This window comes from Carcharodon carcharias, chromosome 1, assembly GCF_017639515.1.
Source record: "Carcharodon carcharias isolate sCarCar2 chromosome 1, sCarCar2.pri, whole genome shotgun sequence".
Taxonomy (NCBI): domain Eukaryota; kingdom Metazoa; phylum Chordata; class Chondrichthyes; order Lamniformes; family Lamnidae; genus Carcharodon; species Carcharodon carcharias.
This window is the reverse complement of record NC_054467.1, coordinates 151,859,168-151,873,592: the sequence shown is the minus strand read 5'-3', so window position 1 is coordinate 151,873,592 and position 14,425 is coordinate 151,859,168. Positions and strand designations below refer to the sequence as shown.

General features: G+C 43.7%; 1 protein-coding gene across 3 annotated transcripts in view; it reads left to right on the top strand.

The window, feature by feature from the left end:
• The window catches only part of lnx1 (ligand of numb-protein X 1), a 277,592-nt gene that overhangs the window by 193,796 nt on the left and 69,371 nt on the right, over positions 1–14,425 (top strand). For all 3 annotated transcript variants that reach the window (XM_041200613.1, XM_041200624.1, XM_041200633.1), the window contains 4 exons: positions 162–424; positions 6,242–6,379; positions 11,115–11,317; positions 13,383–13,742. In XM_041200613.1, coding sequence (XP_041056547.1) covers positions 162–424; positions 6,242–6,379; positions 11,115–11,317; positions 13,383–13,742 — 964 coding nt within the window. The remainder of the gene's footprint in view (positions 1–161; positions 425–6,241; positions 6,380–11,114; positions 11,318–13,382; positions 13,743–14,425) is intronic.

Here is a 14,425-nt window from a genome sequence, read left to right as displayed (position 1 = left end):
TGAATGGAAGCCCGTGATTCAGTGCGTCAGCTCACTAATAACCGAAGAATCAGGAAAGTAGGAGCAAAACAGAGTGTCGATTTTGTTTAACTTGTTTCACAAATATGACAAATTTGCAAGGTGCTTTTACATGTTTTGTGAAAATCAGAGTCTTGTTTTAGGTGCAAAGGGGCAATCCAATGTGGACTCTTGGGAGAACGAAAGAGACATTCGCAAGATTCTTCAACGAGTGATACAGATTTAGAACACAGGAGCCCTGTGGATAACAAGGACATGGCCGTGTCCTTACTTTCACCACAACTGTCAGCATCTGCCTTACAGTCAAATGCTCCGGGTCTGGCCAATGCAGATTTTGTTGCAAGTGCAGAGGACAGCCAGTCAGAAAGCAATTCCAGCGCCCGCAGCAAAAGTGGTATAAAGAAACGTAAGTATACGTACAAACTGCAAGCAATTTGAAAGCTGCTCTAGTTCCTGGGGTTTTTCAAGGATGAACGAAAAGAAATTTGAATTGAGAGAACAGGTAACATTTTGGGTGTGAATTATTAAAAATGGTTGGCTGACCTGCAAAGAGTCATGTCTATAAGAGGGAGTTCGTAAGGAGGAATTAATAATTGGGGATAATTTGTTAGCTTGTTGGCCTGATTTCAGAATTGGGATGTTTTCCACAAGTGAAATGAGACAAATGATAAAGCTGGAACATTTGCAAATATCTTCAGCCACAAGTGTCAGGTGGATGATCCATCTTGACCTCCTCCTGAGATACTCAGCATCACAGATGCCAGTCTTTAGGCAATTTGATTCACTCCACTTGATATCAAGAAACAGATGAAGGCACTGGATACTGCAAAGGCTATGGGCCCTGACAATATTCCGGCTATAGTACTGAAGACTTGGGCTCCCCTAACCAAGCTGTTCCAGTACAGCTACAACACTGGCATCTCCCCGGCTATGTGGAAATTGCCAGGTAGGTCCTGTCCACAAAAGCAGGGCAAATCCAACCCAGCCAATTACTGCTCAATCAGCCCATTCTGGAGCATCAGCAAAGTGACAGAAGGAGTTATCAACAGTGCTGTCGAGTAGCAATTACTCAGCAATAACCTGCTCACTGACACTCAGTTTGGGTTCACCAGGGTCATTCAGCTCTTGACCTTATTACAGCCTTAGTTCAAACATGGACAAAAGAGCTGATCTCCAGAGGTGAGGTGATAGTCACTGCCCTTGACATAAAGGCAGCATTTGACTGAATGCGACATCAAAGAGCCCTAGCAAATGGGAGTCAATGAGAATCAGGGGGAAAACTCTCCGCTGATTGGAGTCATACCTAGCACAAAGGAAGATGGTTGTGGTCTTGAAGGTCAGTCATCTCAGCTCCAGGATATCACTGCAGGAGTTCCTCAGGATAGTGGCCTAGGCCCAAACATCTGCAGCTGCTTCATCAGTGAACATCCCTCCATCATAAGGTCAGAAGTGGAGATGTTCACTGATGATCACGCAATGTTCAGCACCATTTACGACTCCTCAAATACTGAAGCAATCCGTGCCAATATGCAGCAAGACCTGGGCAATATCCAGGCTTGGGCTGATAAGTGGCAAGTAACGTTCATGCCACACAAGTGTCAAGCAATGACAATCTCCAACAAGACAAAATCTAACTATCTCCCCTCGACATTCAATGAATCCCTCTCTATCCACATCATGTAGGTTACCATTGACCAGAAACTGAGCTGGACTAGCCATATAAATACTGTGGCTACAAGAGCAGGTCAGAGGCTAGGAATGTGGTTGACTCTTAAATGCCCTCTGAAATGACCTAGCAAACCATTCAGCTGTATCAAATTACTAAAAAGTCTAAAAGGAATAAAACTGATGGACCACCTGGCATCGATCTAGGCAGCAAAAATGACAATGGCAAACTCAGCCCTGTAGACACTGCAAAGTCCTCCTTACTAATAACTGGGAGCTTGTACCAAAATTGGGAGAGCTGTTTCAGAGACTAATCAAGCAACAGTTGACATAGTCATCCTCGTGGAATCATACCTTACAAATAATGTACCAGGTTCCACCATCACCATCCCTGGGTATGTCCTGTCCCATCGGCAGAACAGACCCAGCAGTGGTGGCAGCACAGTGGTACACAGTTGGGAGAGAGTTGCCCTTGGAGTCCTCAACATTGACTCCAGGCCCCATGAAGTCTCATGGCATCAGGTCAAACATGGGCAAGGAAACCTCCGGCTGATTATTACACACCGTCCCCCCTCAGCTGATAAATCAGCACTCCTCCATGTTGAAAACCACTTGGAGGAAGCACTGAGGGTGGCAAGGGCGCAGAATGCACTCTGTGTGGGGGACTTAAATGTCCGTGATAAATGTGGTAGAGTCAGAAACCCTCATAACATTTAAGAAGTATTTGGATGTGTAATTACAATGCCATGGCATACATGGCTATGGGCCTAGTGCTGGAAAAGGGGATTAGAATAGTACAGTGCTTGTTTGACTGGTGCAGACTTGATGCGCCAAAGGGCCTTTTTCTGTGCTGTAGACCTCCATGACTATCTATGACTCTATGACTCTACGACTCTAAGACTGGCTTGATAGCACTACTACCAAGCTGTCCAATTCCTAAAGAACATATCTGCTAGACTGGGTCTGTGGCAGGTGTTGAGGGAACCAACAGAGGGAAAAATATACTTGACCTCATCCTCACCAACGTGCCTGCTACAGATGCATCTATCCATGACAGTATTGGCAGGAGTGAATACCGCACAGTCCTTGTGGAAACGAAGTCCCATCTTCACATTAAGGATACCCTCCATTGTGTTATGTGGCACTATCACCATGCTAAATGGGACACATTTCAAACAGATCTAGCAACTCAAGACTGGGCAATCATTAGTCACTGTGGGTCACTAGCAGCAGCAGCAGAATTGTACTCAACCACAATCTGTAACTCGTGGCCCAGCATATCCCCACTCTACCATTACCACCAAGCCAGGGGATCAACCCTGGTTCAACAAAGAGTGCAGGAGGGCATGCCAGGAGCAGCACCAGGCATACCTAAAAATGTGGTAAAAAAAAATACCTGGAAAAATTCAGCAGGTCTGACAGCATCTGTGGAGAAGAACACAGTTAACATTTCGAGTCCGTATGACTCTTCAACAGAACTAAAGAAAAATAGAAAAGAGGTGAAATATAAGCTGGTTTAAGGGGGTGGGGGGGGGGGCGGTGGGACAAATAGAGCTGGATAGAGGGTCAGTGATTGGTAGGGATAGCCATAAGATGTCATTGACAAAAGGACAAAGGTATTGAAGGTGGTGATATTATTTAAGGAATGTGCTAATAGGTGACATTAAGAGTAGATAGCAGGACGGGCAAGGTACAGATAGCCCTAGTGGGGGTGGGGTGGGGGGAAGGGATCGAAATGGGCTAAAAATGAGGTGTCAACTTGGTGAAGCTATACCAGAGGACTACTTGCATTCCAAACTGCGTAAGGAGCAAGTAATTGACAGAGCTAAGCAATTCCACAAACAGCGGATCAGATTTAAGCTCTGCAGTCCTGCCACATCCAGTTGTAAATGGTAGTGAACAATTAAACAACTCACTGGAGGAGGAGGCTCCACAAATATCCCCATCCTCAATGATGGGGGAGCCCAGCATATCAGTGCAAAACACAAGGCTGCAACATTTGCAACAACCTTCAGCCAGGATTGCCAAGTAGATGATGCATCTCAACCTCCTCTGGAGGCCCCCAGCAGCACAGATACCAGTCTTCAGCCAATTCATTTTTGGAGACCAGTGCTCCAGAACTTGCTCCTGACCGTATTACTGCCTTGGTTCAAACATGGACAAAAGAGCTAAACTCCAGAGGTGAGGTGAGAGTAACTGCCCTTGACATCAAGGCAGCATTTGACCGAGTGTAGCATCAAGGAGCCCTAGCAAAACTGGAGTCAATGGGAATCAGGGGGAGAACTCTCTGCTGGTTGGAGTCAGATCAAGCACAAAGGAAGAAGATTGTGGTTGTTGGAGGTCAATCATCTCATTTCCAGCACATCACTGCAGGAGTTCCTCAGGATAGTGTCCTAGGCCCAACCACCTTCAGCTTCTTCATCATTGACCTTCTTTCCATCATAAAGTCAGAAGTAGGGATGTTCGCTGATGATTGCACAATGTTCAGCACCATTCGCAACTCCTCACATACTGAAGCAGTCCATGTCAAATGCAGCAAGACCTGGACAAGTGGCAAGTAACTTTTGTGCCACACAAATGTCAGGCAATGACCATCTTCAACAAGAGAGAATCTAAATATCATGACATGCAATGACATTACCATCGCTGAATCCCCCATTATCAACATCCTGGTGGTTACCATTGACCAGAATCTGAACTGGACTAGTCATATAAATGCTGAGGCTACAAGAGCAGGTCAGAGGCTAGGAATCCTGTAACAAGTAACTCACCTCCTGACTCCCCAAAGCCTGTCCACCATCTACAAGGCAGAAGTCAGGAGTGTGATGGAATATTCCCCACTTGCCTAGATGAGCTCCAACAATACTCAAGAAGCTTGACACCAACTAGGAGAAAGCAGCCTGCTTGATTGGCACCCCATCCACAAACATTCACTCCCTCCACCACCGACGCACAGTAGCAGTAGTGTGTACCATCTACAAGATGCACTGCAGGAACTCACCAAGGCTCCTTAGACAGCATCTTCAAAACCCATGACCACTACCATCTAGAAGGACAAGGGCAGCAGATAGATGGGAACACCACCACCTGGAAGCTCCCCTCCAAGTCATTCACCATCCTGACTTTGAAATATATCATCATTCCTTCACTGTCGCTGGGTCAAAATGCTGGAACTCCCTTCCTAACAGCACCGTCAGTGTACCTACACCACATGGACTGCAGCATTTCATGGAAGCAGCTCACCACCACCTTCTCAAGGGCAATTAAGGATGCGTAACAAATGCTGATCCTGCCAGTGAAGCCCACATCCCATGAAAGAATAAAAATGAATTTTACCAATTCCAATTGTAATCAGTAACTTGTAGTCAACTCTTGCCCAAAATCATTTTTGACAGCACAAATAACATGAACCCCTCGCCACTTAGCATGACTTAAACCATGGTATCATCCTGTTCAATGCCTATTTGTAATTTCAAGAAGTGAAGTACCCAGAGTTTAGATCTTTGTACTGCTAAATATTTGGCGTATGCAACAGAAATCTCGAAGTAGCAGGCTAAAGGTTAAATTAACAGTTAGCCAATCCATACTTTGTCACCTAATTATTATAGTAATGGACACAGGCATGCAGCACACTGTGTAAAATCAGCTATTCCCATTGTTTCATTAGTTTGTTTTAATATGGTAAAACACCAAGCTCGTTGGCAATAATGGCACGGCCCCCAGGTTCTAAAAGTTGTAACGAATGATATTTAAAATCTTAAAGAGGGGACTAACCACAATTCCTTTTAATCATATGTAACTGCATTAATTTTAATATTAAGATACATTTAAATTGATCCCTTTTTACACTGCAGTGTATGATGTTTAATGGGCCTGGTAATGGAAGGGATGATGAAAGCTGATGAATTTCTAATCAGAAATGCAGACAATAAGGAACAGTGTCAAAAATGAAATGAAGTCTTGAGTATGTTGAGGCTGAACCTTACTTTTATGATTCCGATTATATTATTCCATACTTCTTGTTCCACAATCCAGACCATCACTTATTGTATGTATTGAGATTAACCTGGTTGAAATTTCTTTTTAAGTGTACAGGTCTGTTAACGAATCTCAGACTAGGCATTGATAGAAATGTAATGATTGATCTCAGCCTCCAGGCTAGGAAAATCTGTGTCCGGTTTGCCTATTAGGCCTGAACTGTTGAAAGCTCACACTGGTGAAGGGTTCACACACTGTCAATTAGACAAGATGCCAGGGTCACTTGCACCTGTTGAACTATATCCCAAACATGAGGCAATGCCATCAGTAAAGGAAAGAATAAAGAGGAAAAAAGTATCATATTTTATCACATAGCTTCAATGTTAAAATTGCTTGTTGGTCAATTAACTCTATTAAAACACAATTTACGTTCCTTAAGAATGTAATATTTAATTTGCAGTTTATACAAAAATCAAAGGGTTGCCATATCCTCTTTCATAATATTAGACAGAATGTTCTGTTGTCTTTATTTTCTGATATACTTAAATTTATAATGTCACAAATTTCCATTTTCTCATAGACCGACCTTTAGATCGCAGAAGCAGATCCTTTAAAAAACTGAATCGAGCTTTCAGCTACCTCCGTAGGACTAACAGTGAAAGCCAAGCTGGCAGTGATCCTGGAGAGCAAATGCAAACTGACACTCTTCCTGAAGAAGGTAAAAAAAACTTTGAATTTGATTCCTCTGTGCCAGTGATAGTGTCCTGAAAGAGCAAAGGTGCTTGTTAAATTGCCTTGCAAAATAACTCAATAAGGTTTGTGAATTGAAGAGAATTCAATGATGCAACTGCAGTGGTAAAATGAAAAAAAGACTTGTATTTTACAAAGTATTACAAGGTTACAAAGTATTTACAGCACAGATATGGCCAATGGATCCAGTGGGTCCATGCCAGTGTGTATGCTCCACACGGGCCTTTCTTCATCCAACCCCAACAATATATTCTTCTATTCCTTTTTACCTCATGTGCTTCCCAGCTTCCCCTTAAATGCATCTATGCTATTTCCTCAATTAGTCCTTGTGGTGACAAGTTCCACAATCTAACCACTCTCTGGATAAAGTCATTTCTCCTGAATTCCCTGTAGGATTTATTAGTGACTGTTATATATTTAGGGCCCATTATACTATGCTGTGTCCAAGGCTGAACCATCTTCAGCTACTTCATCAATAGGGGCAGAAGTTGGCTGATAATTACACAGTGTTCAGTACCATTTGCAGCTTCTGAAGTAATGAAGAAGTCCATGCCAAAATGCAGTAAGACCTGGGAGTGAATTTTACACTTGGGAATTGGAACTATGGCCACACTGTGCATGTGTAGCATCTGGCGTCATGAAGTCGGGTCGCAAACCTGACGTCAACACACTGGGCTGCCATAATATAGAAGTTGGGCGGGTGCCAAAATTGGCAGCCAGCCCAACATTTTTAAAAAGTTCATTAACAAGCGTTTAAGCTTGTTAACAAGGTAACTAACTGCAATATTACATTAAAAGCAAAACCCACACCATAATGCAATGGGTGTAAGGAAACACATTTATTGGGAGTTATGTTTTTTGTGAATAAGTGTTGCAAAGACTGTATAAAGGCTGCAAGTGAGACTATGTCTGACTTCACCATAATAGGTGTTGAGAGATCTTTCTAGTGAAGGTAATTTCGCTTTTCATTCGTTTCAACACTGTATTAGTGTTATTCCAGAGGGAAGGGAGCAATCAGGAGGTGCTGCAACCAACATTTTGCAGTACAGTATTTGTGCTGATCATCACTGTTCCCAAATGGGAGTCGTACAGTCAGTGGGCGACTCCTTCTCCAGTGAGGAGGAGGAGGATGAGGAGGGCAGGTGGCCAACAACAGGTGCACTCTGCAAGGTGGGCAATCTGCAGCAGAGCAAGAACCTGTGAAGGGGAGGCAACAGCAGGCATGCATACTAAGGAGAAGCCGGAATTCTGCCAATAGACACTACCAGACAAGGCTGACATAATTACAAATGACAGGGTGCCAGTACCTCCGAAGACCCTGGCTGTTCAGGGAGATAGTCACAGTAATCTGTAACCTGCTGGCTGCCAACATTACATCCAATTGTGTAGGGAGGCATTAAATGCCTGTGGCCTTGAAGGTACCTAGAGGTCCTGTATTTTTTCGCCACAGGGTCCTTCCAGGCCTCAGCTGGAGACCTGTGTGGGGTCTTGCAGCCGGTTGCCTGTCACTGCATCAAGGTAATGACTGACGCCCTGTTCAGGCATGTGGTGAATTTATGTCATTTACTGACTCCATCCCCCTCCCTTGCAACTGTCTGAGACTAGACTTCTTGCAACCTTTGGTGTCATAGACCTGACACCCCAAGGTGGGTTTCCAACCAAACATATGCACCATCACTAAAAATTCCTATTGCCAGTTCCATAATATTGCCCGACTTTGCCAGTGCCTCAGCTCATCTGCTGCTGGAACCCGCATCCATGCCTTTGTCATTTCCATGCTTGACGATTCCAATACACTCCTGCCTGGTCTCCCATATTCTACACCCCATTAAACTTGAGATCATCCAAAGCTCTGCTGCACGTGTTCTTACACCAAGCCCTGTTCACTTATTACCCCTGTGCTCGGTGACCTCCACTGACTCCCAGTCAAGCAACATTGTGATTTTAAATTCTCATCCTTGTTTTCAAATCCCTCCATAACCTCCTCCAGCTCCACAACTCTCCGAGATATCTGCACTCGTCTTTCCTGGCCTCTTGAGCATCCTGATTTTAATTGCTCCACCCTTGACGGCCGTGCTTTCAGCTGTCTAGGCCTAAGCTCTGGCATTCCCTCCCTACACCTTTCTGACTCTCTACCTCTCTTTTTCTTCCCCTTAAAATCAATCACTTTGGTGAGGCTTTTGGCCACCTGATCTAATATCTCCTTATGTAGCTCAGTGTCAATTTTTGCTTTACCATGCTCCTGTGAAGAGCCTTGGTGTATTTTTATGTAAATATGAGTTGCTACTGTATGGAAAATAATGAAAGCTAAACCAAAGAGGTGGGCTCTGCAAGAAGGAACGATTGCAACAGGGCAGGCTTTCTCCTGCTGCAAAAGTAGTGCCTTGATAATGTAGATTTGATACTAGGCTTCATCCAGCCCCTTTAAAAAAAAAATGCAAACAATCTGAAATGAATTGGTCGTTTTATTATTTATTTTGTTTTTACTTTCCTTGTTCCCTGTATTTTTTACAATGGTTGCCTGGCACTACGTAGCCTCTTTTGCATAGTTTAGGCAATGAACGTATCTCTTGACTGCTGCCAATGCTGCTCTGGATTCATCTACTGCAAAATACAATTTCAGTAAAGGTGAAATGTCTGTAGAATTTTCTCTTTCTCCCATTGCTCCCCCCTCCCCTTTTGTCATTGGATATAATGCAACTTCCTAGCAGGATGTACATAAACATGAAAATGGAAGCAGAAGTAGAACATACATCCCCTAAGCCTACCCTGACATTCAATAAGATCATTGCTTCTGCCTCAACTGCATTTTCCAACCCACTTTCACAGCCCTCCGAATGAAGAAAGTTCTCCTAAATAATCACCCCCTTATCCTGAGACAGTGCCCCTGTGTTTTAGATGCCATGACCAATGGAAACAATGGACAGAATTTTGTCATTGGTGTGTGGGGGTGGGTCCCACACGCCGGTGCGTAAAATGATGTGTGGTGATGTTGGGATGCTCGCCTGATGTCATCGCGCGCTATTGTGATATTTTGGTGGGTGGGCCCGCGATGATCTCCACTGCGCGCCTGCCATTAATTAACGGGCCATTTAAGGCCCTTCATGCACCAATTGTCAATGATTTTTCGGGGCCCGTGCGATGTTCAGGTCTTGCATGGGTGCAACGGGCAGGCGGGTAGGACACATTTGTATAAACCTCATCCATAAGAGGGCTCAGTGGGGTCGCGAATATGCTCAGTCAGATATTTAATTGGGAAAGTTACTCATACTTGCCTGTGTGAGCAGAAATACTTCAGAACTCATACCAGCTGCTTGTACTGGACTCACAACCTTCAGGTCAGTACTCTACAGTGAAGATCCTTTTTGGGGCCTGCAGGTTTCAGGAAGCCTTCCCTTAGCCTGGGAATAGGAGTTGTGCTCTCCACTGGTGGCACCTCCTCTGAGGAGGAAGGGAGGGCCAGAAGGGGGAGGAGGCCAAGAGTGCACATTCAGCCTCCAGGGGAGACACCTTTGGGAGGACAGGCACAGGCACAAGGAGTGCAGGGCCAAGGTGGAAGAGGCCACTATCCTGCTGCCAGGGTATACATGGCGAAGCAGCTACCTCAATATGTCTGAGGTGCAGTGCCAAAGGAGGTTCCGTCTCTCAAGGGAGATAGTCAACTCTATCTGTCAGGTGATAGCCCTGAGATCTATGCTAACTGTGTGGGTGGACACCCCATGCCAGTAGCTCTAAAGGTCACAGCTGCCCTCAACTTCTATGCCTCTGACTCTTTCCAGGGCTGGACGAGTGATCTTTGTAGTGTCTCCCAGTCAGCTGTCCACAGGTGTGTCAAGCAGGTTACAGATGCTCTCTTCAGGCATGCTTTGACCTTCATCCCCTACCATTGGGACCAGGCCAGCCAGACAGAGCGAGCCAGAGGCTTCACAGCCATTGCTGGCTTCCCCCATGTCCAGGGTGCTATAGACTGCACACATGTGGCCATCAATGGGCTTTTAATGATTTTTATTAATCAACAATAGTTTCATGATTACCATTACTAAGATTAGTTTTCAATCCTAGATTTATTTTAAATTGAGTTTAAAATCCACCAACTACCTTGGTGGGATTTGAAACCATGGTCCTAGAGCATTAGCCTGGGCTTTTGGGTTGCTAGCCCAGTGACAATATCACTACACCACCATCTCCATAAAGTTTGATTGGTGGGCAGTGGGATTTGATTAGAAGGTCTGCAAAGGTCTAATAAAGTTTCTGCACAAGCTATCACAGAGAAATTGTAATAATCATTTGATTCTCTAGCATTTAGATGGAGCTAAATGAAGAGGGGTGAGAAGAGGCTTGTGTGAAAGCATAAACATTGGCACTGACCTGTTGGACTGAATGACCAGTTTCTGTGCTCTAAATATTTTGTTATTTCAACTGTTAGTCATGCTGAATCTATTGCTTACCATATGTAGTTATTTAATTTAAATTTGTTGCATATTTCATATTGTATACTTCTGCACAATAAACCCATGTTTATGGAGAATGCAAAATCTGTGGTCGGCCCATGGTTTAAGTTCAGCCAAAGCATTGATATTTCATGAAAACAGAATGTAACATGAACTAGTGTATTGAAGGTCATATTTAAAATGTAAGATAATAAACTAGATAATACAAAGTCAGACTGAGAGATTCAAACATGTTTGTTCTTATGTTTCCAGAATTTCCCAGGCTACATCATTTAATTCCAGATGGTGAAGTTACTACTATCAAGATTAATCGCTCTGATGCACATGAAAGCCTTGGCATCACTATTGTGGGAGGATGTGAAACGCCTATGGAGAATATTGTCATACAAGACATTTATCAAGATGGTGCTATTGCTAAAGATGGCAGACTTCTACCAGGAGACATGATTCTGGAGGTACTGCACATTTATTTCTAAGAATGAATTATATCCTCCTTCCTTTAGGTTCCTTAAAGTACATTACACAGCAGAGAGAGGCATTAGGCAAATTGTCTGTCCCTCCCCTCATTCCCAATAATATATAACTGACTGACTTGGGGAGAGTGTGATAGACTGTAACTGACTTTCTGTTTGAAATTGCTTCATTTCTCCTTTTCATCTGCTGATTACCTAGTTGAAACCAGGACTTTATTAAAGCAATATGCCGTGGATGCTGGAAAAACAAAGGGCGGAGTCCTGTGGAGGTGGTGGGGGTCTTGTCCACCAGTTAAAGAGCCGGCAAGACCCCTACGTTGCCTCTTTTCGAGAAGGCCCTCCGCATCTTGTGCCACCCAGGCACTTAACAGGCCAGTGGCAAGCCTCCCACTGGATCAAGGACCCTGGGAGCGGATGTCCCACCTACCAAGAGCTGCTAACCAATCAGAGGCCAGCAGCTCCAGCTGTACTCTGTACTCAGCAGCACTACCAAGGAGGTGGTGGACAAAAAATATTATGAACCGACAAGAAAATGATTTCGGTTTAACATTTAATGATGCAGGAGTTCAATCAATTTACTGAGAACCCCATCAAATAAGAAGGCTTAACTAATTAGTTATTAGTAGCTCAGTGCTAAATACTGATGTAATGTTATATTAATAATAGATGTGCCATATTTTCTGTTATATTTTATGTTTCCTATGTCATTTACTTCTTGCAAGTATATTCCAGACAAACATTTTTGTGGCTGGTTGGTTCATAAGAAATTTTGTGGAAGCAATCTCATTTTCTGTGGTAACCTCCAGCACTACATGGAGTTGGCCCTGCCATCAAAGGCTTGGGCTAGGTGCCTGGAACTTGCCCAGAAACTGATTTCCAGGATACTTACGCCTGTTTATCACAGGCATAGCACTAGTATTGGAAGTGATTCACGGTCAGGCCTTATTCTTATGCAAACCATAGTTAAAAACAAACTTGCAGAACAATTCCCCCCTCCCCAACTCTGCACCCACCCCCACCCACACCACCACCCCGCCGCAATCCCACTTTCACCCCAACCCACACACCACCTCACCCCCACGCCACACTCACTCCCAACCCTACCCCTGCACCACTTCTGTGCCTCGCCAGTTCTCCTCATGATTCTCTTCATGACGGCTGCATCCGGTATCTGAGATAGGAAGTCCCTAAAGCTCCAGCATGAAAAGGTAATGCCACAGTGTAAATTGCGGTCAGTGGCATGCGCCTTAGTTTCACTGCTGACGAGGAGATCCTCCCCATTACAGTTCATGTATTTTGTGCGTATGTATATGTAAAAGTCTTGCATAAAGAATGTATTTCGTGCAAATGTCACATACTCTTCTTGGAACACTTTTTTCATCACATTTTGTCATCATCACAAAGAACAAAGAAAAGTACAGCACAGGAACAGGCCCTTCGGCCCTCCAAGCCTGCGCCGATCATATTACCTGTCAAACTAAAATGTTTTGCACTTCCGGGATCCGTATCCCTCTATTCTCATCCTATTCATGTATTTGTCGAGCTGCCTCTTAAACAGCACCATCGTACCTGCTTCCACCACCTCCTCTGGCAGCGAATTCCAGACACTCACCAACCTCTGCATAAAAAACTTGCCCCGCACATCTCTAAAGTTTTCTCTTCTCACCTTAAATCTATGTCCCCTAGTAATTGACTCTTCCACCCTGGGAAAAAGCTTCTGACTATCTACTCTGTCCATGCCACTCATAATTTTGTTAACTTCTATCAAATCACCCCTCAATCTCCATCGCTCTAGTGAGAACAATCCAAGTTTCTCCAACCTCTCCTCATAGCTAATAACCTCCAGGCCAGGCAGCATACTGGTAAACCTCCTCTGCACCCTCTCCAATGCCTCCATATCTTTCTGGTAATGTGACCAGAATTGCACGCAATATTCCAAGTGTGGCCTAACCCCTCATGTGTTCCAGCTTACTACAGATAATAAGAATATTTCCTCAGATTTCAATGTCTTAATTCATTTTTGCATTTATGGGTTTTTTTGATCCAGGCAAATGGTACTGACATAAACAGTGTACCTCATAACTATGCAGTAGCAGTATTGAAACAGCCCTGTCAGATCCTGCTGCTGAATGTGCTTCGAGAACAACTCTATAAGTGCAGGAGAAACATTGAAAGTAACTGCTCCAGAGATGACAGCTTCCATGTTATTCTCCACAAGAGTGCTGATCAGCCTCTGGGAATAAAGTTGGTCCGTAGGCCTGATGAAGCTGGGGTTTTTATCTATAATTTACTTGAAGGAGGCCTGGCAGCCCAGGATGGCCAGTTGCAAGTGAATGACAGAGTACTGGCCATTAATGGACATGATCTTCGGCGTGCAGCTCCTGAAATTGCAGCACATTTTATACAGGTTAGTTTAATTAACACAAAATTATTGCTAGCTGATGTGATTTATTGGCCTTTACCACAAAGCTGTGAATATCATCCAGGATGGTACAAGGCGAAATAGATGGACCTTGGTCTTTTTTATGTAGCAATTCCTAAGTTCCTATGAGAAAGAATAATTAGTAGCTCACACAAGAGATTACTTTTTAGCTGCTAATTTGACTTTTTTTAAGTCCTAAAGTTAGTCTAATAAGAGTTCTGTATTAAATAAGATGTATTGGATGAATTTACTGACATTGGAATAACAAGGGATCACTCTTCATTCATTATTAGCACTCTTCCTCTGAATCAAGAGGTCATGGCTTCAATTTCAAAGACAAGTACTGAGTCAGTGTTGCACTGTCTTTCGGGTGAAACATTAAATTGATGCTGACCTCATGGATGAGTGTAAAGGATCCCACGGCAGTTTTTGAAGGAGACCACAAGTTCTCCTGGATGTCTTAGACCGCTGTTATCCATCAATTAACATCATTTAAAACAAAGAGATTATTTGTTCATTTATCTCATTGCTGTTGTTGGACCTGTTTTGGGATGTTCTGATGTAATGAAAGATGCTATTTAAGCCCAGGTTCTCTCTTCATAATTATTGTATGATACAAGGTCCAAAAGTTACTGCATTTGATAAAATGAATAGATAATAAAGCCTGG